The 25,627-nt window shown below is 35.3% G+C and overlaps 3 protein-coding genes across 4 annotated transcripts; 2 read left to right on the top strand and 1 right to left on the bottom strand.

Annotated features, from left to right (window-relative positions):
* On the top strand, window positions 1–10,935 carry LOC127243339 (stromal processing peptidase, chloroplastic). Its single transcript, XM_051263305.1, has 25 exons — window positions 1–310; window positions 1,297–1,488; window positions 2,207–2,448; window positions 3,228–3,426; window positions 3,783–3,830; window positions 3,984–4,091; window positions 4,197–4,385; window positions 4,518–4,817; window positions 5,463–5,564; window positions 5,681–5,815; window positions 5,957–6,181; window positions 6,362–6,565; window positions 6,735–6,905; window positions 7,299–7,448; window positions 7,682–7,819; window positions 7,908–8,135; window positions 8,282–8,434; window positions 8,576–8,699; window positions 9,046–9,178; window positions 9,308–9,428; window positions 9,524–9,604; window positions 9,877–9,978; window positions 10,068–10,218; window positions 10,316–10,456; window positions 10,602–10,935. Exons 1-24 carry the CDS (start codon window positions 113–115, stop codon window positions 10,405–10,407), a joined length of 3,786 nt encoding a protein of 1,261 aa, XP_051119262.1. The 5' UTR covers window positions 1–112; the 3' UTR covers window positions 10,408–10,456; window positions 10,602–10,935.
* Window positions 10,936–13,273: 2,338 nt separating this feature from the next.
* LOC127243628 (transcription factor ICE1-like) lies at window positions 13,274–16,332 on the top strand. Of its 2 annotated transcripts, none has more exons than XM_051263739.1 (4): window positions 13,274–14,450; window positions 14,585–14,797; window positions 14,884–15,054; window positions 16,061–16,332. In XM_051263739.1, exons 1-4 carry the CDS (start codon window positions 13,455–13,457, stop codon window positions 16,139–16,141), a joined length of 1,461 nt encoding a protein of 486 aa, XP_051119696.1. In that variant the 5' UTR covers window positions 13,274–13,454; the 3' UTR covers window positions 16,142–16,332. The 2 variants fall into 2 exon arrangements, with proteins under 2 accessions (XP_051119696.1, XP_051119695.1); XM_051263738.1 differs by having other exon boundaries at window positions 13,275–14,450; window positions 16,058–16,332.
* A 57-nt stretch (window positions 16,333–16,389) lies between these two features.
* Window positions 16,390–21,737, bottom strand: LOC127243627 (auxin response factor 2B-like). Its single transcript, XM_051263737.1, has 15 exons — window positions 21,307–21,737; window positions 21,086–21,201; window positions 20,700–20,795; window positions 20,518–20,574; window positions 20,279–20,434; window positions 20,121–20,205; window positions 19,272–19,362; window positions 19,024–19,188; window positions 18,747–18,866; window positions 18,565–18,640; window positions 18,319–18,490; window positions 17,347–18,224; window positions 17,071–17,261; window positions 16,789–16,966; window positions 16,390–16,706 (listed from the first exon to the last, which is right to left on the bottom strand). Exons 1-14 carry the CDS (start codon window positions 21,383–21,385, stop codon window positions 16,801–16,803), a joined length of 2,448 nt encoding a protein of 815 aa, XP_051119694.1. The 5' UTR covers window positions 21,386–21,737; the 3' UTR covers window positions 16,390–16,706; window positions 16,789–16,800.
* Window positions 21,738–25,627: the final 3,890 nt, after the last annotated feature.

Raw genomic sequence — 25,627 nt, 5'->3', positions numbered from 1 at the left:
CCCCAAGCAAATTACACAGTTGATTTTTCTTCAATATCCATTGATTTCGATTCTTGTTCTTGCTTCCAAGGAAGCACCAAATTGTATTGGGAATTACCGACCAACGGCAGATATGCAGGGCTCATCCGTTGTGTTTAACACGAAGCCGGTTTTGGTGCCGATTAATTCCAACAGCAGTTTCAATCACACTACGGATGGCTCCAATTGTGTTGTGTTTGCTGCCAAGTTTAATCGGGTGCAGTTGAAGAAGTCCGTTGGTTCGAGCGCGCAGAGAGGTCGCTGCAGCCGACCATTTCTTGTTAGAAGTAAGGTTGGAAGTTTCCTTTGCTCGTTTCTCATATATATATATATATATTTGATGATTGTAAGTTATGCTGCGGATATTGTTGTTTGTTATGCTTCTCGTCGTGCTGTTCTATTTTATGTGGAGTTTGAGGTTGATTTCTTTGAGTATAGTGTTGTTTGAGCTTTCAGAAATGTTGAATAATTGATGCTTGTTTTTAATTTTGTCGAATATATGGTATTATGGCCAAAGAGGATGTTTGGTGTAGTTCATGATTATCAGTGGGAATCAGTAACTGTGAAGAGTTGTTTCCAGATGTTGTTTATGTATGCATCATGTAAATTGGAATTCTGAAAGAATAAGTTTTAACATTGACTTTTAATCCCGGGAGTTCTTTGTGTGCAAAGAGAATAAAATTTTGGGCATATTATGTGTAGGAATGGACATGAACTGATTGATTTAAAGTTACACTGGCTGGTGAAATGAAATTTTCTTGGAGAAGCCATTAAATTTTGCCATGAACTTTGTTTTGATGAATAGTATTCTTTAAAATACAATTTTAGAATGAGGAATTGGATATAATTTGTCGAAAGGTATAGGTTAAGTTGCTGTTGTAGGCCTTGACATTTATTTCTTTTGTTAATCTCGAGGTTATCGGTTCACTTAACACTACACTTGTTAAAACACCATACTGGCTTGAATCCTCAACCAACGTAATGTAGCGGGGGAAGTTTGGGATATAGTTAAGACAAACAGATAATGTGATGATTTTTTTCTCTACAAGTCTTGTTAACCAATTAAGCTCCAATGATTGAAACTAAAAATAGTATTATTGAATATGCAATGATCATATAACTTTTGGTTTGAAGTTTCTGGTTTGGGCTTTCATCTGATTTGAAATTCTTATACTTTAATTTCCTTGTGTTCTCCCTTGAATAATGTCCTTTTGTTTTCCTTTGTTTTTCCCTTTCCCACCTCTTACTTATCACGCCCTTTGACATGCCTTGTTGCAGAATACTTGGAGGGGTTATTCATCTGAGCTAAAAGAATTGAAGCCTCTATCAAAATTTGCAGATACACATCAACATATACGGTGTTTCCAATCTTGCAAAAGAAAGCAAATTGGCCTGAACAGATTCAAATCTGGATTCTTTGCAGACAAGTCAGCTTTCCATTTTCCAAAACCCAAAATTTATTATGCTCAAGTAAGGCACTCATTGAAGATATTTGTATTCTGATACTTGGTTATTAGGTGAATCTATTTTCACTGGGTTTTCTAAAGTCAGCTTCTTACACGCTATTCTTACGAGATTGCAATGTTTAATATCTATGCCATCTAATTGTCAGTTAGGGCTTGAGGAGCTTGAATGTGCTAATAAATTTACCCTGTTGCTCAAAATGGATTGTATTTGTTCTTCCATCATGTCTTATTACGTGTTAATAATTTTGCTCTTTTTTCAATCCTTCCAATACAAGAGAGGATCATTCTCCATTCCCACGACAGTAAAGGACAACTCTGAAGTATTCAGTAATTCTTTCCCATGGGCAGTCTTTCTTATCATTTATGTTGTTTGTTTCCTTGGGGAATGCTCAGTTATGAGGATGGAAGAGATAAAAGCAAGGAAGCTGACATTGATGCATATATAACATGGCAAACCACATTTGAACATTTTTAGTTCATCAAATGTTAAAGGTGTTTATGTTTCCAAATTATTCCCACATTCGCACATTTCTGTTGGTTCCACTAGCTCATGATTGAGTTTCTGGTTGTTTTGTGTCCAATATCCATGCTACATGGTTTATTTTGTTGCATGTAGAATTACTAAGGCGATGAGTGATGGCTGGTTTTGTCTGATTCATTGTTATAAGAAGCTCTATGACATGTCATCTTATAGCCTATATCCTATCACTTTTTTTCTTCAGGCTAGAAAGGCTCATGTTTCATGTGCCACTGTTGGCCCGGACGAGCCACATGCTGCAAGCACAACCTGGCCTGATGGTGTTATGGAAAATCAGGGAATGGAGAGTTTGGATTCCGAAGCAGAGAGAAGAGAATTTGAGAAGTTTTTACGAATTGAGGTTCCTTCTCACCCGAAATTGTATAGAGGACAACTGAAGAATGGTCTACGCTACCTCATTTTGCCAAATAAAGTTCCTCCGAATAGGTACTATTATTTAACATTAACTGTTAGACACTACTCATTGGATGCCTTACATGCATTAGATTGTTCCTAACCAAATCCACTAGAAAACATTTATTATAACAGTTTTACTAGTGTGAAAATAAGTGGCGTATAACTGTGATTTATATCTTGTCAACTTACACAATTTTATTTAGTCCAGCTATGATAGCTATGGATCTTCTTAGGATATTTTTCTGGGCAGTAACTTCCTCCTATATCTTGTTATATTCTGAAAGTAGTATAAATGTTGGAGAAAAGGATTATTTTCATGTCTACCACTTAATTGATTTATTTCCAGACATTTTGAGAGCCGTTGGATCATTTTTTACTTCATCTTGATGTTTCTACACTTACACCCCATTCATACAAGAAATGTTATCAGTTTGGATTTATGAAGCTTATGTATCAGTTAACAACAACTAAGGGGGTCACAAAATCATCATAATTTTGAAAACATGGAAGACTCCAGCTTAATTGTTTCACCACACATTTACAAAAAAACTAAGAATATTTGCTTATCTATTGGAATTATTTTTTGAGTTCAATTCATTAACTAATACGCTTTAAGTGAGTTGGGATCAGTTGAAAAGAATTTGGACTTCTGTAGCACTAATCTAGAATCCAGTATCTCTTTTGTGCTAGTGGAACTGATATTTAGTGACAAATAGTTGTGAAAACCCATGAACCTACAGGTGTAATCGGCAGAAAAGTTTTCCTTCATTCTTGTTTGTATCCCTTATGTTGTTATGTTTCAAGTATAGATTTGAAGCTCACATGGAAGTTCATGTGGGGTCCATTGATGAGGAAGAAGATGAGCAAGGAATTGCTCATATGATTGAACATGTTGCATTCCTTGGAAGTAAGAAACGTGAGAAACTTCTTGGAACTGGGGCAAGATCTAACGCTTACACTGATTTTCATCACACAGTGTTTCATATCCATTCACCGACCAGTACCAAGGTTTGTACAGTCTTCTTCTTTTGCTTGTCTGCAAAATTACACTCCACACTTTTTTTCTTAGGAAACAAAATCCAGTTGTCTCGGATGAAGTGGGTTGTAGATTTAAAAGGTTGAGAAAATGAGGCTAGGCTAGAGAATAGGCGGCTTATGATTATCACCTAGATAAGAAAAACTATAATTAATTTACTATTTGTTTGGGACAAACATGCATTCATCTTGTTTACATACTGTCTTATCTGTGTATTTTTCACCAAAGTCTATATGATGTTATGTTAGTTTAAATTCCATCTATTCTTTTGAAGTTCTTTTTCCTATTTCTATTTTATTTTTAATGTAGTGGGACTTTTGTGTTTTAGGACTCTGATGGGGATTTGTTGCCTGTTGTTCTGGATGCTCTAAATGAGGTACAAATTTTTTATTTTTTGTTATTTGTTTCTATTTTTCTGTAGATTTCTGTTTTGCATATTATTGTTTGTAGAGGTTGGATTGTGGATTTACTTGAAGTCTTGACTGTTTCTTCTTTCTGTTTGCATCGCTACTGTATTTTGTAAGTACAGATTGCTTTTCAGCCAAAGTTTCTGGCTTCTCGTGTGGAAAAGGAGAGACGGGCAATTTTGTCAGAACTACAAATGATGAATACTATAGAGTACCGTGTTGATTGTCAGGTATTTACCTCAAGAAATGGACAAAATGTTAATTATATTCTTCCTTTTGTCTCCTCTGTCTGAAGTTTTCTTGTTCTTTACCCGTCTGATGTTTGGTTGACATAGCTGTTGCAACATTTACATTCTGAGAACAAGTTGAGCAAAAGATTTCCTATTGGTCTAGAGGAGCAGATTAAGAAATGGGATGCTGATAAGATCAGGAAATTCCACGAGCGTTGGTACTTTCCTGCTAATGCCACGTTATACATCGTTGGGGACATTGATAACATTTCAAAGACGGTCAACCACATTGAAGTATGTAATTGCTAATTCATTAACTATCCAACTCTCAAGATAATATTAGCCAGGGATATTGCTTTGTGTCAATTTGAGTTATCTTAGGCAGTTACTTCTGAAGTATTTGTTAACATTGAAGTCATTTCACAGGCAGTTTTTGGACAGACTGGTGTAGAAAGTGAACCAACTCCTGCAAATACACCAAGATCTTTTGGTGGACTAGCAAGTTTCCTAGTTCCTAAGCTGTCAGTCGGACTTACTAATGGCTTATCACAGGATAGGCCACCTGCTTCTGTGGAGCCATCAACAAATATCAGAAGGGAAAGGCATGCTGTTCGTCCTCCTGTCCAGCATAACTGGTCCATTCCTGGAAGCTATGGCGAAGAGAAATCTCCTCAGATATTTCAGCACGAATTGCTTCAGAATTTCTCCATTAACTTTTTCTGCAAGGTATTTTAAATGATAGCCATCGTTGTATCTACATCTTTATAGATTGTTATATTTTTTACCAAGTATATAGTTGATATTAACCTTGCTTATGAGGATTGGCATAGAACAGAAGAGTTTGATACAAATAGTAGTGTGTTTATTTGGGGGGAGGGGGGGGGGTATCATTCCAATTGCAATAAATGAACGGTTATGATTGAATGATCTGACTGGATATTGTAAATGTGATTGAGTTGAAAAGTGGAACATCGAGTGAGATATGGTATCATTTTTGCTTGACCTTTACTTAATGTTTAGCTTATAAGAACCAATTTCTGGATTCATATTCTTGATCAACTTGGATTTTAGAAGGGATCATTTTCTATACATCTTGAATCTTGTTAAGTTCTTGACATATAAAATGTAATTTACCCTATGCTAAACTTCTAACAGATAAGATACACCTATTTGGTCATTTCTAGCAAATATTAATTTACAACTGCCCAACAATTAAATAAAGATGTTTCCCATCCCAGAGTATAATTGGTGAGACATTGTCCAGTTTTATTGTTTTACATTTTTCGGTGCTATGTATCCTGAGTACAGTTGGAAAGGCATTTAAAAGATTTTTGCCCTGTAATTTATGAGTTTATTGTTATTTCTTTTCAGGTTCCTGTCAACAAGGTCCGTACTTACGGAGATTTGCGAAATGTTCTGATGAAAAGGATATTTCTTTCCGCCTTGCATTTCCGAATCAATACTAGATACCAGGTGCATTGAATTACTATGCTTTAGGGTGTATTAGTTCACACTGCTATCCGTCTCTGAACAGTCTGTTTTCTAGCTTGGATCTCTAGTAGTGGCACTAATTTTTAGCATTTTTCCAGAGTTCAAATCCCCCATTTACATCGGTGGAATTGGACCATAGTGATTCAGGAAGGGAAGGTTGTACGGTCACAACTCTTACTGTTACTGCAGAACCTCAAAATTGGAAAAATGCAATTAAAGTTGCTGTGCAGGAGGTTTGTTTTGTGCTTAAATGTTATTTGATGTTCTGCATGAATAGGATGGATCCCCTTCTAGTGCTTTGTTTTTTCTTGAAACAGTATGGCTTCACTTATGTTCTGTTTCATCCTTGTGTGTGTGTGTGTTTAACATTACAGGTGAGAAGGCTGAAAGTATTTGGTGTTACAAATGGTGAATTGGCCCGTTATTTAGATGCTCTGTTGAAGGACAGCGAACAGTTGGCTTCCATGATTGACAACATATCATCAGTGGATAACTTAGATTTCATTATGGAAAGTGATGCACTTGGCCATACCGTAATGGATCAAAGACAAGGACACGAGTGTTTGGTTGCTGTTGCTGGGACAGTCACCCTAGAGGAGGTATCCTCACTGCATCCTTCCCCTGAGGATGCATTATAAATGTTTTGAATATGTTAGCAGATACCTTCTTTTTAGTTTTTCAATCTGTACCTAGAAGTAACCAAAAGGAAAATCTCATGTGACAACTTGATAAAATGAAGTTTCTAAATTGATGGTTGAACATGTATTTTTATGCATCAGGTCAATTCTGTTGGTGCAGAGGTGTTAGAGTTCATATCTGATTTCGGGAAACCATCTTCACGGCCTCCAGCTGCAATTGTTGCATGCGTACCAAAGATAGTGCACATCGATGGAGTTGGTGAAACTGAATTTAAGATAGAGCCAGAAGAGATTTTGGCTTCTATAGAAGCTGGTTTGAAGGAACCCATAGAGGCAGAACCTGAGGTTTCTACATTAAAAACTGTTGTATAGTCATTTATAATTTATTTTGCTGATGGTGTTGCTGCCTCCTATGCTCTGTATTACGTTTGTAGACAAGTACTTGAAATTACTTTCTCCACCCAGTTCTACAAACTTTGGAGTTTTATTTGAATCTGTTCCCTTTCTTCTGCAGCTTGAGGTGCCAACAGAGTTGATATCTACAGAACAGTTGCAAGAATTAAGGTTACTGCGAAGCCCCTCTTTCATTCCTGCTGACCAAGAACAAAAGGTGACAAGAATTTATGATGAGGATACAGGAATTGTCCAGCGGCGTCTTTCAAATGGAATTCCTGTGAATTACAAGGTAAATATTTTGTTTCCCTTTATTGTTGTTGAGAAACTATATAAAGTAAATGTAAATGCCGCATACCCCTTCCACTTTAGTATTTTTAGGTGTGGCAGTCATATTTCAAGGTATTGGTAAAACCACTCCTATTTCCAATTGTTATTGGAACAGCATCTGTATTTGCTTCTCTAGGTTTTTATCTGCTAAAATGATTTTTACCAAAACAACATGTTGGACATTAAGCTCCTACCTTCTCTCCCACCCACAAACCATAATTATCTTGGTTTACAGTTATTATATAAAAAAAAAAACTCCCCTAGATCTTATGAAGATTACTATATCTTTCTATTCTTTTTATGTTAGATTTTTATCAATAACATTCACATGTGATTCTTATTATTTTTGTAACAGATATCAAAAAATGAGACCAATAGTGGTGTTATGCGACTCATAGTTGGTGGTGGACGAGCAGCTGAAAATGCTGATGCTAGGGGAGCTGTCATTGTAGGTGTTCGAACTTTGAGCGAAGGAGGCCGAGTAGGGAACTTCTCGCGTGAGCAGGTGAATGGACAAAAAATTTTATTCACTGCTTTTTACCATCCACAATCTCTGAGTATATCATTATACTGCTCTTCCATACGGGGACCGTTGGTGCTTAACAGAATGCATTCTTGAATGTTAATATTTTATCATTATTATTATTTTATGAATAAATTGCTCGGTAGTTATTCAGATGAAGTCAGTGTGAATATTTATGCTTTTTATTATAATCAGAATTCCTTCTTGGTCTCCAGGTTGAAATGTTCTGTGTAAATCATCTGATAAATTGTTCCCTCGAGTCAACTGAGGAATTTATATGCATGGAGTTCCGTTTTACGCTAAGAGATGATGGGATGCGAGCTGCATTTCAGTTACTTCATATGGTACTTGAGGTAATATTACAAAGTATTTATTCATCATCTTCTTGACACATGCACGCGATGGGTTACCTTTCCCTGAATATCTAAGACAATTTTGCAGCATAGTGTGTGGTTGGATGATGCATTTGATAGGGCAAAGCAGTTATACATGTCCTATTACCGGTCAATACCCAAAAGCTTGGAGCGTTCCACAGCCCACAAGCTCATGCTTTCCATGCTGGATGGAGACGAGCGGTTTGTTGAACCCACACCAAATTCATTACAGCAGTTAACACTAGAACGAGTGAAGGATGCTGTGATGAGTCAATTCGTCACTGACAACATGGAGGTTTGTTCTTTGCATCCTTTTAGTTACTTCTTTGCTATGCAGTATTTAACCTATATAATCTATATGAAAACATCTAAGTAAATTCTCATCGTTTGAGTAATAACAGGTTATTACTTCTTTTAGTTACTTCTTTTCGTAATTGACAGGTTAGTGTTGTTGGAGACTTCTCGGAGGAGGATATCGAATCATGTATTTTGGAGTACTTGGGTACAGTTAGAGAAAGAAGAGGATATGAGAGAGCACAACAATACAGCCCCATCACATTTCGGCCATATAGTGCTGATTTACAGCACCAACAAGTAAGAAATTAAGTGTTTAATGGAGTGTATTATCTCTACTGCAAATTGAAGCATTTACATTTTGGCTTCATTGAATATATATTCTCTAATGTATCATTATTCATTTCATCCTCAAGTTTTGCTCTATAATTGCACTTACAGGTATACTTAAAGGACACAGATGAGAGGGCATGTGCATACATAGCTGGTCCAGCCCCAAATCGATGGGGTTTTACTTATGAGGGAAAGTATCTTCTTGAGTCAATCAGTAATATTTCCAAAATTGGTAAGTTCTTGCTTTATATTTATATGTATATATATATATATATTTCCCCCAAGTACTTCGTCATAGGTTTAATGAAATTTGAAAACTGTATCTTCTTTTTTTGTGTTGTGCAATCTATGGAACTATAAATTTTGGTTGAGTCTGCTTGGGATATAACACTTGCGACAATTGTTGTTCTTAATAAATTATAAGTTTAGCCGTGATCTTGATATTGGTGGTATTAGCTACAACATGTGCCTTAGAATTTTTATATTTTTTCAAAGTTACGTAGTTCAAATTAGTCGTTGGTAGTTGTGATCTATATAATGATACGCATCTGAAGATACATGAATGAATTATTGTCCAGCTGAATCCTCAAACTCAGAAGAACAAACAGGCGAAGTACAACATGCCGACAAGGATCTACAAGGAAGATTACAATCTCACCCCTTGTTTTTTGCCATTACAATGGGCCTTCTACAAGAGATCATAAACTCCAGGTATTTATGTGTCCCAACATCAACTGTAGTCATCAATGTTCATTCATTCAGGCATTTTACACATTGAACAAAGATAAGTCTGTGTATAGTTTGGTAATAATCACTCTACATGTATCTGTCTTCACGTAGGCTTTTTACAACAGTGAGGGATTCTCTTGGGTTAACATATGATGTATCATTTGAACTAAACCTGTTTGATCGGTTGAAGCTCGGGTGGTATGTAATCTCAGTGACATCAACCCCTGCCAAGGTGTGCTTTTTTCCTTGAATATAACATTTCTATATATTCTATAACAATGTGACATGGTTGTCTAAATATCTCTCCCTAATTTATAAAATATTCAGGTACATAAAGCTGTTGATGCTTGCAAGAATGTCCTCAGAGGTCTGCACACCAACCGCATTGCGGCGAGGGAGTTGGATAGGGTGAGTTCTCGTGTGCCAAATATACTTTCCGTATATTCTTCGTAATACAAAGGGATTCCAAGTTTTAGGGCTGTTGAGGGTGTGTTTCGTCTATGAAATTTTATCAAAAGTCTGCTATTCATCAAATTTTTTTCCAAAAATCAATTTTACATTCAAAGTATGACATCATACAACTATTTCAATTCAAAATTTTTACTATTTAAATCCCAATTCAAAATCCAAATCCTCAGACAAACACACCCTTAGTAACTTTCTTGCTTTTTCATACTCAGGCAAGACGGACATTGCTTATGCGACATGAAGCTGAAATCAAGTCGAATGTGTATTGGTTAGGGCTGATGGCTCATTTGCAAGCTACATATGTCCCTATGAAGGTAAATATCGAAATCTTCACTGCAAATTCTTCAAATAACACCAATGCTTGATGAATCATTTTCATACAATTTTGTTTGGCATGATGCAGGACATTTCTTGCATCAAAGATCTGACATTGCTATACGAAGCTGCTACTGTCGACAATGTGTATGCTGCGTATGAGCAGTTGAAGATAGATGAAAATTCTCTCTACTCTTGCATCGGAATTGCCGGATCCCAAGCAGGAGAAGCTGTCACCGGCAAGTTTAATCCATGTTCCATAAAATATATTCACACCCCACCATTAATTCGACGAATAATTGATTTCTAAGTTGTGAAATCGAATGTTTTATGCAGCTTCCATTGGAGAGGAAGAACCGATCGAGGGAGTCCCTAATGTCATTCCCATGGGCCGGGGTTCATCCACAATGACAATGCCGACAACATGAAATTAAGCTAATAAGACAGACGATCACTTTGCAAAATTCAAACTCTTAGGTACATCTTCAATAGACATATATATATATATATATCACTTCATAGTTTCACTTCTTAGCCATTACTATTCGATCATTTCGACATGTTTTGTATTAACTTGGGATAGTATCTAACTGATTGTGACGAGTTTGGATCTGTTGCAAAGCCGTAGGAGCTGTTAACCTACAACTATGGAAGATCTTCGAAATGAAATTTAAAGAAAGCTGGAGACTTTGCAGGAGCTCCGGTGGACATGTGTAAGCCTTATTACTCATGTTGGAACCAAATCAATCACTTTTTCTTTTCTTTTTTATCTCTAACTACTGCTGTTCTTGTTAGATGTTTTTATTCTTGATAAGGTAAGGTAACAAGCAAATATAAGGTATCTCTCTTGAATTTATTATTATTATTATTATTATTATTGAGAAATTTGTAAGAATGAATGCTGTAAGAAAATTATGATTCCTTTTAGGTCTTGCAAATCACATCTGATTTGGAAACGTCTTCCTTGTATCCACTTTAATGGCTATTTTCTTTGTGGGCAAATTGTATTGTGTAGGTAATGGCTGTGTTTTTTATATAAAAATATATATTGGGTAAGTATATTTATATATTATATTTTTTGTAATATTAATTTTAAAATGAGTCAATTTTTTTTTTTTTTATTGATGGACACACCCATGATGTTTTATTAGAAAAAAATATATTATTTTTTATTTATTTTGAAAATATTTATTTATTTTTAGTATGTAATTTTAAAAAAATAATATTTTAATAATATTTGATAATTAAAAATAATATAAAGAATAAAACTAATAATATGACGACAAAGTAAATATATTTGTAAAAAAAAAAAAAAAAAAAGAAATCTATGAAATTTGATTTTTACAACTTTATTATTGTTGAATAAGAATAAACAATCTATCTAAATGGAGCTATAATATATCTAGTTTTACTTTTTTTAAAAAAAAGGAAAAAAAAAAAAATCTAAATCGGGAGTTTCCAGTTCCACCGGCGAATTAGACTTCTTCACATTTTCACTCCCATTTCTTCCAATTCTGTTTCAAAGTTCCACCGTCGAATTCAACTGCCGCCATGAAATCAGCGGCGGCGAAGCTCCGGATCTTCCACCGGAATCCGCATATCCACCACTCGTCTCCTCCGGCAAGCAGACAATCCAGAAAACACACAACCTCAACCGCAACTGCGAACAGTACTATCACCGACGAAGAAGCTAAGCAAATCGACGACGTCGTCCGCCGCCTCTGCTCCTCAAACCACCTCAAACACGCCGTTCAACTCCTCTCCGCCGCGCTCTCCACCGCCAATCCACCGCTCAGCTCTCTTCCGCTCTCCACCATCACCAACGGCCTCGCTCTCGAGCATGATCTCACCCTCCCTATGCACTTCCTCAACTCTCTAAAGCACAATCCGACCACCGCAAATTCCGCCGTCATACTTCCGGTCGCGAAGATGCTCGTCTCGTCGTTCTTCCGCAACGGCCGGCCAAAGAGCGCAGTCAAGGTATTCCAGTGGTTGTCGCGGCCGGATTTCCCCGGCGGAGCGGTGGAAGACGCGGATTTCTACGCCATTCTGGTCGCCGGATTCTGCAAAAACGGTATGATTCTAGAGGCGATTCGCGTTGTGAGAGCAATGGCGAACCAAAATCTGGCGATTGGGGATGAAATCGGAGAATGGATTTACAGAGCATTGCTGAGGGAGGCTAGGGTTAAGGAAGCGTTAGGGCTACGAACTGCATTGACCGGTTGTACACTGTGGAATGATGGTGGTACGTTTGGTTCAAAGCATTTGGCGGGTTTGCTCGATCAAATACTTGAGAATTGGACACAGTAAAAAATAAGGAGGCGTTTACTTGAGTATGTTTTTATATTTATTTTCTTAAATAAATAAATTACTTTCGACTCTCAATTTTTATTTAAGATATATTGGAGATACAAATAATAACTTAATCTAAATATTTAAAGGGAAAGTTATATAATGGTTTTTTTTTTTTTTTTTTTTTAATATACGACAGTGCGTAGAAGCATGCGTGGCAAGTGACTTGAGGCTGGGGTTTTGAATCCATGATCTCACGGTTATAAATTCAACACTTGCTATAAATTCAACTCCTACATCAACACTTGCATGCGTGGATATATAACTGCGGCTGCAGTGATGTGATGCACATTCCTTATATTAATATACTATAAATATAACACATCAATTAACAATAAATACAATACATAAATTAAGAGTATGCTATAACTACATATAACACATAATTAATTTTATCATATAATATGATCTTATGCAACACATAAGTCTGAACAAATCATATGTGCTGTGTGTAATAAAAATATGTATTATTTGCATAAATTATATGTGCAGCACCGTAACCATTCATATAAAAATTAATGAATAATTATTTTTCAGAAAAAAAAATAGATATTTTAAAGTAACACGTACTGTAATATGATTTTAATTAGGGCGAGGAAAGTAATAAAATATTTATTTGAATTAAGTGTAAGTAACTAAAATATTGGAATGCATACCATAGGATTAGAAGAGAGAAAGAAGTAGTGGGATGGAAATGAAAGGGATATTCTGATAAATAAATATATATAAGTTAATAGCAATTAAAAAATAAAATGATCTCTTTTACATATAATATGAAAACAAAACAAAAAACAAAACGATTCGTAGTATATCTACACTAACCGCCAAATTTTGATGATGCATGATGCTGTTGCTGCTGCATGGGCTATCCCAAATTCGCATGCTGCATATACACCAGACATATATATATCTGTATGTATATGTGTATGTATATATCTGTGTAGGATTTCCCAGTCCCAATGTGATGACACAAGCACAACAGCAGAGGCATTCGAATTGCTCGTCTCAGATGGAAACCATTTCCGATTTCCCTTTCTCCTCTGAATAAACAATCTCCTCCTCAGCTCCGTGGCTGAATCTGAGATGGATTAATTTCATTCCGCAAATAATTAGGTTTAAAGGAATGCTATCGAGACTTTGGATGGAAGGAAACCAAGGGGAGGAGGAGGAGGAGGAGGAGGAGGAAGAGGCAGGGAGTGCTTCCTGGGCGGCGAACGGCAAAGGCGCCATGGAAATGGGAATGGCAGCCGCTTCATCATTCAATCCCTTGCGCGACGACGTTGAAGCTGCAAATTGGTACGGCGGCGCCGGCGAGCACCTTCTCGATTCCTCCGCCTCTTGTTCTCCGTCGTCCGCCCCAGCTTTCAACAATTTCGGTGGTCCTGAGGTGAGCAATTACTCGACGCCATTTATCCCCAGCAACCCCTTCGATTTAGGGTTTGAGAGTGGCTATTTTGGGGTTGGTTTGAATTTAAATAGGGATTTGGGTGGGTTAATTGGTGCGGTTTGCAACAATGATTTAGGGTTCCAATCGTATGTAGGCAGTAGTCTCAATATAAGCCCCCAATTTGGATGTCAATTGGGGAGGGTAGGATTTGGGGAATTAGGGTTTGGAGAGGCGCCATTAATGCAGGGGAATCCATTGCTGTTCAATAGACCTTTGCTTCTCAATCAGCTTGATGATAATGTCACCTCAATCGGGTCACAATTACAGCCAACTCTGTTTCAGAAGAGAGCAGCTAGTAGAAGGAATCTTGCAAATATCAATTTAGGGTATTTGAATGGTGAATTTGATCACATTTTTAGGCTGCAGAGGGCAGATAAGAATGGTGAGTTTGTTGGTGAAGGGAAAATGACTGTGGATAAGAATGTTCTGATCGACGACGGGGACGGAGACAACTCCCGGGTTTTGAGGGATGATGGTGTGAGTTTGTTGGAAGAGAGTGTTGGGAATGGCGAGAGTAGCTCGCAGGCAAATAGCACAGTGACGGGCGACAATGGCAACGGGAAGATGAAGAACGGGTACAAGGCTAAGAACTTGATGGCCGAGAGACGGCGCAGGAAGAGGCTTAATGATAGGCTGTATATGTTGAGATCCATTGTGCCCAAGATCAGCAAGGTACGGATTCTTTCTTACATGAAACGGCTCGATTTTATCACAATTTCGAAACTAATAATCCCTACGAAAACTATGTTGATTGATTTCGAATGTTCTGGTCTTTGGACCGGAGTCGATGGATTTTTTTTTGGCAGATGGACAGGGCATCGATACTAGGGGATGCAGTCGAGTACTTAAAAGAACTGACGCAGAAGATAAACGATCTTCAAACTGAAATGAATTCGAATTCAAATTCAAATTCGACTTCGACTGCCAGTAGCTCTTTCATTGCTCCAATGATCAAAGAGGAGCTTAGCCCGCGGGCATTTCCGAGTATGCTGTCAAGCACAACTGGACAACCCGCTAGCGTAAGAGCATTGTTCTCGAAAGTTTTAAGACTGTATTTATTGATAGTCGGATGATGCAATGAAGGTTTAATATTGTGTCGGGACAGGTTGAGGTTAGGGTAAGAGAAGGGAAAGCCGTGAACATTCATATGTTCTGCGGCTTGAGGCCGGGGCTGCTGCTGTCCACCATGATGGCGATGGATAGACTCGGGCTTGACATTCAACAGGCTGTTATTAGCTGCTTCAATGGGTTCGCCATGGACGTTTTCCGAGCTGAGGTAACAACAAGATTCTCTTTGCATCCATACAAAGTACTTGGTAGTAGAGCTGTTAAACGAGCCGAGCGAGCTGAATATCGCTTGTTCGAGCTCGACTCGAACATACTATTGATGCAGGTTTGACTCGGCTCGTTTAAAATTCGAACTAAAATGGTGAGTGAGTCTTGACTCATTAGCCTTGATTTTAAGCTCGAGCTCAAGTTCTAACTTACATTTCATACATATTATTTTTTTTTTCCATATATAAATTAAATAAATACACATTTTATTATAATAAAATATTCGGATTTAATGAGTCATAAAAAATGTAAGTTGACATAAAAATTTTATATATTATATTAATATATGAAATAATACAAATATATCATTACTAAGAGTATCTCCAATCCAACATTAATGGCGATTGGATTTGGTGTCGATTTGCTCCAACCGACCCAAATTTGACGCCAATAATGAGCTTTGCCTTCTTTTTAACTTTTTGTATATCGGCCCCTTTGATTTATTTTTTATTTTTTGAGTTATAATTGTAAATATAAAAAATTATTTAAAATAATATATAAAATCAAATATTTATGAATTGGAGTAAAAATATTGTAGCAACTGTATTTTTTGAATTATTATTGTATAAATAGAATTTATAAGATGGAAATGTCTAATGAGCTTAATCGAGCTATTCACAACCTGAGTTCAGTTCGTTTACAGAAATAATAATTCATGAGCGATTGAGCTCATTTAGTTTATCTCTATAAATGAGACAAGTCTGAGTTGTTTACGAGCCGAGTCAAACTTGGCTCATGAAATAGTGGGTTCGTTTAAGAGCTCTAATAGTATATTTTTAGATAGAGCCTTTCGTCATCTTGGTCCTTACCATGTCTGCAAATAATTCTTATTTCCTTCTCATCGCTCTTGTAATTATGCTCAATCAAAAGATGTAATTCACCTAAAAAAATTAAAATGATAAGAACTCTACTTACATGAAAGATTGACATGATCTATTTTGCAGCAGTGCAAGGAAGGTCAAGATCTGAATGCTGATCAAATAAAGGCACTACTCTTGGACTCAGCTGCCTGCCATGGAATCATGTGAACAAAGCTCAGATATATATATATATATATATATATTTCGACAAGAATTCAAGTCTGTAAGAGAAAGGGGAGTCCCCAAACCTGTCTCTGTTCAAATATCTTCCATCACTGTTTTCTTTCATTGAATTAGGACAACTTCTTTGAAGCAATGGAACCTGCATGCTGTTTTCTCTAGCTTATGTTATGAATGTAGGAATCGAAGCGTGTGTGCTTATACAATATATATATATATATATGACGAGACATTAATAATACCCACACCAATATGTATACCATAAGCTACTAAGTAGTGAAATCATCCATACAGCCGCAACCGAAGCATACTATATATATATTCTAATCACATGGAAGCTGGGGTAGAGTTGGGGGAGGGTGGGTATAATATGTACAGAGGCAGCTAGGCACCAAGCTCATATATGTCATATTGTGTACTTAAGAACTTAGGGCATATGTATAATTGAGAACGAAAAGGGGTTCAAAATTGAAAAATATCGAAGAAGTCATCATCTATATCCATGTATAAGAGAATCACGCCAGGTGCAGTGGTTCTTCTCGCTCTTTGATGCCTGCCATAAGAAAAATAGTTCATATTCATCGAATGGTTTTTGCAGGATATGAGAAACAAAACACAAGCACAATGTGTAAGACCTCTTTAGATTTTTATTGGCTTGATGATGTTGCTGGCAAATTCTTCACTTCTTTAGCTTCCATGCCTTCTGCTACCAATGGGGTTTCTTCGCCCTTATGATTGAAGGTTCCGGGATTGATCTGCTGAACCTCTTCTTTCGTAAGGATTAGTATCTTGTGAACCATGCCACAAAATTCCCTGTTTTAAACGGTATGAATGATTAGGATTTGCCCTATTTCGAAGTTGAGGCAGGCAAAAGATTACCATATGTATATCTGATTAGAGAAAATAGGAAATCTTACTCCCATGGATCGTCTCCAACAAGCATCATGTCTTCTTCAGCGTCGGTGTAGACGACCAGCCAGTTCCTGTTCTTGGCCTTGAGTTCACCGTTGAATTCAAAGAGGTCATCCAATTCAGATATCAAGTCGTCGTAGTTGCCAAACTTGGCTAGATCCACTGATCTTCCAAGGGCAGACCCCTGTTTATGAACCTGAAATTGCAAGAACAATGTTCAGTCATTCTCGCAATATATATATATATATATACACAAAGATAGAAATGTTCCAGATGAGAACCTTGGTGCAACTTCTTGTCGAAGAAGAATGGCCTTTGTTCTGCAGGTCTCTGTCGACAGAAGGAAAGGTTTGATGCTGATTCTCTTGTTCTTTCAAACCTTTTAATTGATGAGACCTTTGATCAGATGCGAATTCAGGCTGCATGTGATCCAACGACTCGATTGCCACGCCTTTCTGCAGCTGTGATGCTCCCAGCGGCGCAGAATGGCTTGTGAGTGAGATACCAAAAAGCTTGCAGTCCCCCTCCTTGGCCTTCACAGCATTATCATGCTGTTGCGGAAATAAAGATCTTGGCACGAGTTCTCTCGACCGAGCAACCGGTGGATGATGGTAATGCGAAACAGGCGAGGTCATCCAACAATCTGCCTGTTGATATTCACCTCTAGAATCCGTGTTCATGCAAATCTCTTCGAAAGCACCGTATCGAGCATTTCTGCTTGTCTGATTCGAACCTTGCATATAATTCTTCAAGCTAGGATCCATCAGCTTAAGTGAAAGACCAGGGCTAATAGACCAGTTGTTCCCAATTAAGCTGAAACTTGGATCGAGACCTTGAAATTGTCCCTTCGAAGCAGCTTGATCGCCGAAAGGCTTACTGAAGTCACGGGAATAGGTTTGTGAACCAAAGCCTGATAAAAGATCGGTGAACGATTGTTCTGGATGCACTAAAGGAACCTTCTTATCTGCTTGGCATCTTCTCAAAGCAGCAATATCGGTCTTGCCATTATCCAAAATTGGATTCCATAGCAACGGCGTCTCCAAAGAGTCCGGCCTATTGTGCTCAGCAAAGGAGCTTCTCATAGTTGGTGGTTCTTGGCCTTGCAAGTCCCTTGGATAAACAATGGTAGGCGAAGGGTCTGCCGTCACCTTAAATTGACCTATATTGTATCATATAGATGATCGATAAGACATATTCTCCGATAGGATAATGTATCTCAGCAAGAAAGATCCATTATGAATAAAAAAACATACCTTCTCGGGTGAGAATTGAAGAGTCAGATGATGAAGCCAAAACATTGGACCGAGACCTTTTTGGTCTAGGCACGGGAAGCGGATTCAAAGCCGGAGGAGAAAGTGCTTGTTTGATTTTCCATGGCGAAACTCTCTCTGGACGAGGAATTGCTGAAGTTTCATCCCACTTCACCTTCAGTTAAAAATTTATAGAAGCTTTTTAGAATTGCAGAATGGAAATGAGAGTTATGAATTAGGAGAGGATACCTTTAGAGATCTCCATCTAGACTCGGGCCACCTTTTTGCATCAGCATCTTCAATACCGATAATTGTTCCAGTAAACCTATAAAACCAAAATTAGAAACAGGTGATGATGACACAAATGTTGATGAATTTGAATTGAAAAGTCGCGGTTAATAATTCTTTAGGATGCAAAAAACACTGCCTACCTCTGCTCCGGAGCTTCTTCACCTTCAAATTTCATTTTAAATCTCATTCCTATTGAATAGTTGTTTTTAATAGACTCCATGTATTGATCATATGGGACAATGAACTCAGACGGGCTTGTCCTGTGACAAAATAACCAATTTTATTAGCGTCAGATGAGTTATCTTTGTAAAGTTTTATAGATTAGAACAAAATTTCTATACGATTGTTTGACGGTGTCAAACTCACGAGCAATAAAACTAGCCAAGATATGTAATAGGTGGAGAGACGAAGTTATACCTTGGCTTGTAATATATTGTAAACATTGTTTTGGTCTGAATGGCATGCCAAGCAGTTGCTAAAACACCGAGATGCATGCTGTGGCTAGATATGACTGATGACGGAGCATTACTCTGTTGTCTCATTGCGCGTCTGACACCAACGCGAAGCTCCCCATTCTCTCCTCTGAAAGGATGTTGCACTCATTTCATGCATTTGAATATCACTATCACTATGCACATAGTTACCCGTATCGAACAGCATCAAACCTCAAAAATATAAAGGCATCCCCTGCAACAAGCCTCTTCGAGCTAACAAAGACACTCCAACCACTCTGAAGAAGGTGTCGCCTAGGTTGACCTGCCATTAAGAAAATCAGTAAAACTACCAGTTAATCTTTTTGGTAAGAGGATGCACAGTGCAAATTTCCGTATCCAGATGTATTACACTTACAAATAGAATTAGCCACAAGTACATGAGATGTGATTGGTTTCAAACATTAAGCTAACTGTTTTTATTACGGTCCTTTTACAAAGAAAAGAAAAAAACTGGTTACGACATATAGAAATCACACTTCTTGCAGACAGAAAAATGATTGCTTGAGTTCATGTTTTTCTTGATTTTTTATATGTTCCAGTTCATGAACTTTTTCAGATAACCATATTTGATCCAGCAGTCAATTCTAAAACTCAAAATCTACGATTTGTTAGATTGTGTTTTCATAACCCTGTTTTCACAATGCATATGTTACTTATTTTTTTCCCAAAAAAAAATCACATCAACCACATGTTTTCATTTAATATTTACATATAAAAATTATTTTTATTCAAGCATTACATCGAATAGTTATTTATATCAAATCAAACAATTATTTCAATACAAAAACACCAAAACACAACCAAACCCATCCCTTGATTTCTTAAAAAAGAAAAGGGCTTATAAACTACCTCCAACAAGTACAAAGGATTTCCAAAAAATCATAAATTATTCACTACATTAAAAACATTTCTTACTTCCCCTCCCTTCTCTTTGAATTCAATCAAAAGCACATTGTAGAAATCATTGAAAAACAATTAGAAAATATCAAAAACACAAACTACGACATATAACAACTTTACCACGGAAAATGTGCCTGAATCGCCATTCATTTCCATGCAAATCCTTGGCCACCAATTCCTGCGTGGGAGGTTGCCTCGACATGTCCTGCCATAGAAGACAAAACATCAAATGACTACCCAGAAGGAAATCAATAAACATTCTTCAGATCCATCCTTACCAGTGGGGGTAAGCATTCATCGGCATGCCGTCTCAGCACTGAGAACCCACCATGAGTGCTCGTATCTGATGCAGTAAGAGTTTTACAAAAGGAATGGACTTGAAAATGAGGAGGCGGGGGTGGGGGGAGTTCTTTCTTTACTGCACTCTCATCTTGCTGCAACAACAGAAAATCTTATTCGAAGATTGTTCAAGTAAAAGACCATCAAACAAAAATACAAATAACGCCAATCAGCTTACAATAGGTTGGGGCAACAAAGTTACTTGAGCAAAAACCTCATCCGTGTCCGGTTCAGCCTAAACAATAATCACAAAAACAAGTAAACACAACGATCAAACGACCTCAATGATCCAGCCTTCCACAAACCCAATTAGTTCTATGAAATCATTTCAGTTTATCCTATAGAATAATTTCAAAATACCTTCAACTTAACATCAGCAACTCGACAGAGGATCTTCGGGGGAAGGTTATACATGGGCAACTGCTGGTCAGCACTTTGATTAGTCGACGCCTCAACCTACTCAAAAACACAATAAATGAATAAAGAGCATTAGGAAAACACACATCAAAACAATCCAGCAAACTATATTCAATCTCATCAATCCACATAAACAAAGTTCCCTTTCGGAAGCCAATTCAGATCATTTATGCTACAAAGCTCAAGTCAGTAATTAATTTATCCAAACCCTAACTTCGATTCAGCCAGTAACCAAAAATTATCATCACATCCGACTCCACACACACACATATACACAATCAAAATTGATAAGTTAAAGGGAAGAAATTAATAAAAAATAAAAAATAAACCTGTTCTATATGACCCTGAGGAAAGTAGAAAACAAGCTCTTGTTCACGAGGCACAGTCACTAAAGGACCTGCGCACGCCCTCCATAGCTCTGTGTACAACGCCGTTTCAGCATCAACTGTAAATTCACCCGAAAAAACAAACAAGCCAAAAATTCAGCGCAGATAAAAAGAACCTGAAACAACGAAATAATCCTTAGAACCACAGTCAAAACCAAAACTACCTTTCCCGGATACCGAACTCCCGTTCTCTGGCCCGAAATTCTCGTCGTACGCCTTGATCAACGCCTCGGAAGCATCCATATCTTCAAACACACTAATCACTCCTCAGATCTCTCATAACTCAATCCAATAAACTATCAGACAAAATCACCGCCAAAAAAATCAACAATCAAACACACATGGCACGTCCAGCAACAATCTAATAGCAGACACAAATTCCTGGACCAGAGCCCTGTTGAATTGATTCTACTAAAAAACAAATAATCCGTTCCCTCGTGGTGCGAGCTTGTTCAGCTACAGCGTGTACACCACCGCTTCTACATCTTGCAGCATAGAGAGCAAAGTGGACATGGCTGAAGAGAGAGAGAGAGAGAGAGAGACAGGAGAGAGAAAGCAGAGGTTGAGGATAACCAGAAGCTGAAAGCCAAGTGTGGAGTTGAGCAAAAAAATTTTAACTATGGTTAAATGTTTAACCCTGGAAGGATGGTAACTGGTTACTCTTACAGCCGGTAAAATAGGTAACGCCGTGTTTGGGAGCGCAGCAAAATTGGCTTGTTGAAGTAAAAAGGGTAGTGACGCAATATTTTGTGGTGTGGAATGAGGAATAGGGAAAGACAAGGCGTGGCGACCGCCGACCGGGAATAACGGTAGTGTGCTGTGGAGAGGAGAGTTGACGGCGTTAGCAGTGTGTCGGGATGGGAGTGGGTTGGCAAGTAACGGCGTTTGTCTCTGTCGTTAGAGGGGTTGTTATGGGGAAGTGGGCCTGTCCTCTTACTTACAGGCAGGTTAGATTTTTGTTTATTTTAATTTTTTAAATAATAAATAAATGCCGAGAGTGTGTTTATTTGCGGTTACACATTTCCTTTGTTCCATGTCAATCGACGCTTTTGCTAGCGAAACGATATTTAAAATAACAGTAATTCAGTTAGATAATATAATAACTTATGATATTATTTTTTTATTATTTATTAAATATAATTTTAAAAAATATATATGATCAAAATTGATTTAGGACAAAAGTTTTTATTTTGTTCTTTTCATCCATTTTATTTAAATATATATTTTTTATTTTATAGGATAATAAAAGTAATTTTATATTAATATTAAAATATTGTAATTTTTATATAAATTATAAATATAATATTACATATATTATGATTTTATATTATTTATTAATAAAATATTAATCTCTGTGTTGTTTACTCATAAAATATATATATATATGTTTTTATTTGTTTATTTATAAAGTAATTATTTTTAAAATATGATATTTTTTATAAATATTTTTACTTTATCACCATATTATTATTTTTACACAAAAAAAAACCAAATTATTTTAAGTTATTTATAACTATCAATTACAATTAAAAATATTTATAACTATAAATAAATGTATACTTTCAAATGGAGGAGGAATGTATTATTTTTTACTTTATTAAAAAAATCAAAATAATTTCTTTTTGTGAAAAATACAATTCCCATAATATATATTTATCAAAAAATTAATAGTTCACGCACATTTATTTCATATTGACGGTAAATATATATATATATATATTAATGTGTGTAAATTTACAATTAAATGGAAAATAAATTATATCATTTTTATTAATATAAATATAGTTTAGAACTAATGTTAAATGGCAATATCTCATATTTATATCAGAATACATGTCTTTTAAATTGGAAAATAACTTTCAATTGTTATAATTAATAAAATAGTTATATTTACTTGTGATTTTAAATATGTTTTCAGTATTTAATTGGTTTTTAGAAGAAATGCTAACCAATTATAGTAATACTTGTTTGCTAATTCAATTATAATTAAAGTGATAAAAATGGCAAAAAAATGAAATTTCTTTAATTTTCTTACTCTAATTAGAATTGAGTTAGCAAACAAATATTACTGTAGTTGGTTGTATTTCTTTTAGAAATAATTATGTACTGAAAATATATTTAAACTTACAAATAATACTCCTCCGTTCCATAAATAGTCGGTAAAAAGTATAGATAAAAGACATTTTTGTCCTTGTAAGTGTATTGGTGTAAAAGATAGTGACAATTGTGTAATAAAAATGAAAAAATAGGGGTAATTTTATAGTAAAATTGTTATTTATGGAAATAAGACTATTGTTTTAGAACAAACAAATGATAAAGAAAACTATTGTATTGGGACGGAGGGAGTAAGATTTTATCTACCCTATGTATTAGACACATGCAATTTTTCCCTACATACTATTTTCTATTTCCATACAAACATGCAATATTTAATAAATAGTTATTTTCTTAATTAATAATAATTGCAGGTTATTTTCTATTTTATTTCTAGAATTTAATATATAAACAATGGTAAAATACTATTTTTAACACATTTATTTTTATATAAATATGATATATTACCATTTAAAAATAGTTTCAAAATATTGATGAAAATGATATAATTTCTTTTCTATAAATTTATATATATATATATTAATTAATATGAAATAAATTATATAATAAACTCTTAGGGTATGTTTGCTTTTTATTTCAAATTATTTAATTTTTTTTTTATTAAGACACCCTAATCTAACACCTCAATTTTCATGCATTTAAAATAGAGTTTGACTTTAGGGGTGTTAAATAGGTAATGCTTTATAAGGAAATTTGGCAAATTTTTTTATTTAATCATTTAATACATCTAATTATAAAATAGACAAGTGTAAAATTGTACAATTTAATTCTGTACCAGTGGAGTTCTTAAAGTCTATAATTTCACTTGACATTTAATAAATTATTAATTTCTGTTAATTAGTTGAATGGAAATTTTCATCAAATTTGGCTCGCTAATTGTCCTTGCTTATTATCAATCACTAAAATTAAGAATAGCAACAATTAGGTTTTTTTTTTTTTTTAGAATATATATATTTGTGAAATTCATTTTTTACAGGACGAACAATTAATTTTATTATAATAACAAAATGTAGCATGTGGGACCCAACCAAATGGTCCAATTTCATAAAATTGGTGGCCAAAACTTATGGAAGGATGGATATGGACAAAAGGGAATCTTTATTCATAAAAAAAAATATGTTCATGATATATGTATTTTAAAATAAATAAATAAATAAAAAATTTAATATAATTTCATGCCAAAAATCTTTGTTACATCACGTGCATGGAGACATATTGTTATTTATGTTAGAATATTGATATTATAAAAAGTAATTTACCTACTTGCTTCAAATATAGGTGATTTTAATTGAATATATTTACCAATAATCACAAAGATGATTGTGATATTTTTTTTATTTTATTTTTCAAAATATGGTCCAAAAGTAACATTGAATAGAGAATAATATACACAATTGAATAATAAAGAATAAAAATCGTGTTGAAATTTCAAAAAGCAGACAAGTTTGTTATTTTTTTTTTTTATTTAATTTCATTTATGTACTAAGTATCATATTCGATAATCATATATTTTTTCAATTATTATTTAAAACATCGTATTCAAGATTTATTTCATCCAAAAGATGTAAAACCTCAAAAATCTATTTGTATTTAAATAGTAGTTGAATATAATAATTTTTTAAATAATAATATTTCCTTATATAACATTACGATAATTATATAATAATAATAATATATATATATATATATATAATAACAGAACCCAAATGTCATTATCCCTTTGATGTTAATAAAATGGACTTTTATGAGAGTGGCTGGGGACCTGTTTGTTTATGACATCCAATTCTAGCAAAAGGAAATTTCTTTTGGGGAAAGAAACTTGTCACTCATTCAAAGTAAATAGTATCAAGATTTAAATTTATTTACTATATGTTAATATTTTTAATTAATAATAATAATAATAATAATAATAATTAAATATAGGTATTTCCTATATATGTATGTAGTGTAATAATGCACTTCATGACTTCAACCAAATTGTCTGCATGCAAATGCAACGAGACCACACAATATATCTATATATAGTCATTTAATTATCTATATTGTTATTATTCAAATATTGTATGATATATAATTATTTAATATATTCTATTTATATATTTTTTGAATTTAAAATATCATATTATATATATATATTTGTACATATATATATTTACTAACTATTATATTCATAATATTTTAACTTAACCAAACAAACAATCTAGGAATGGAATTGAAGTTGTTGAGGGGTATAATAGTCTTCTTACTGACAAGGGAGTAATGAATCCCCACCGTAGATCTAGATCAATGCAATCGTGCCTCCCAATAGGAAAGCAATGGTTGCTGGCTGAGCCTCGCGCCTCGCTTACATCACTTCACTTGTGATTAGAG

This window comes from Andrographis paniculata, unplaced genomic scaffold, assembly GCF_009805555.1.
Source record: "Andrographis paniculata isolate CXL003 unplaced genomic scaffold, ASM980555v1 Contig95END, whole genome shotgun sequence".
Lineage (NCBI taxonomy): Eukaryota > Viridiplantae > Streptophyta > Magnoliopsida > Lamiales > Acanthaceae > Andrographis > Andrographis paniculata.
Note: the sequence above shows the minus strand (reverse complement) of the source record. Positions and strands in the feature narration are given on the sequence as shown.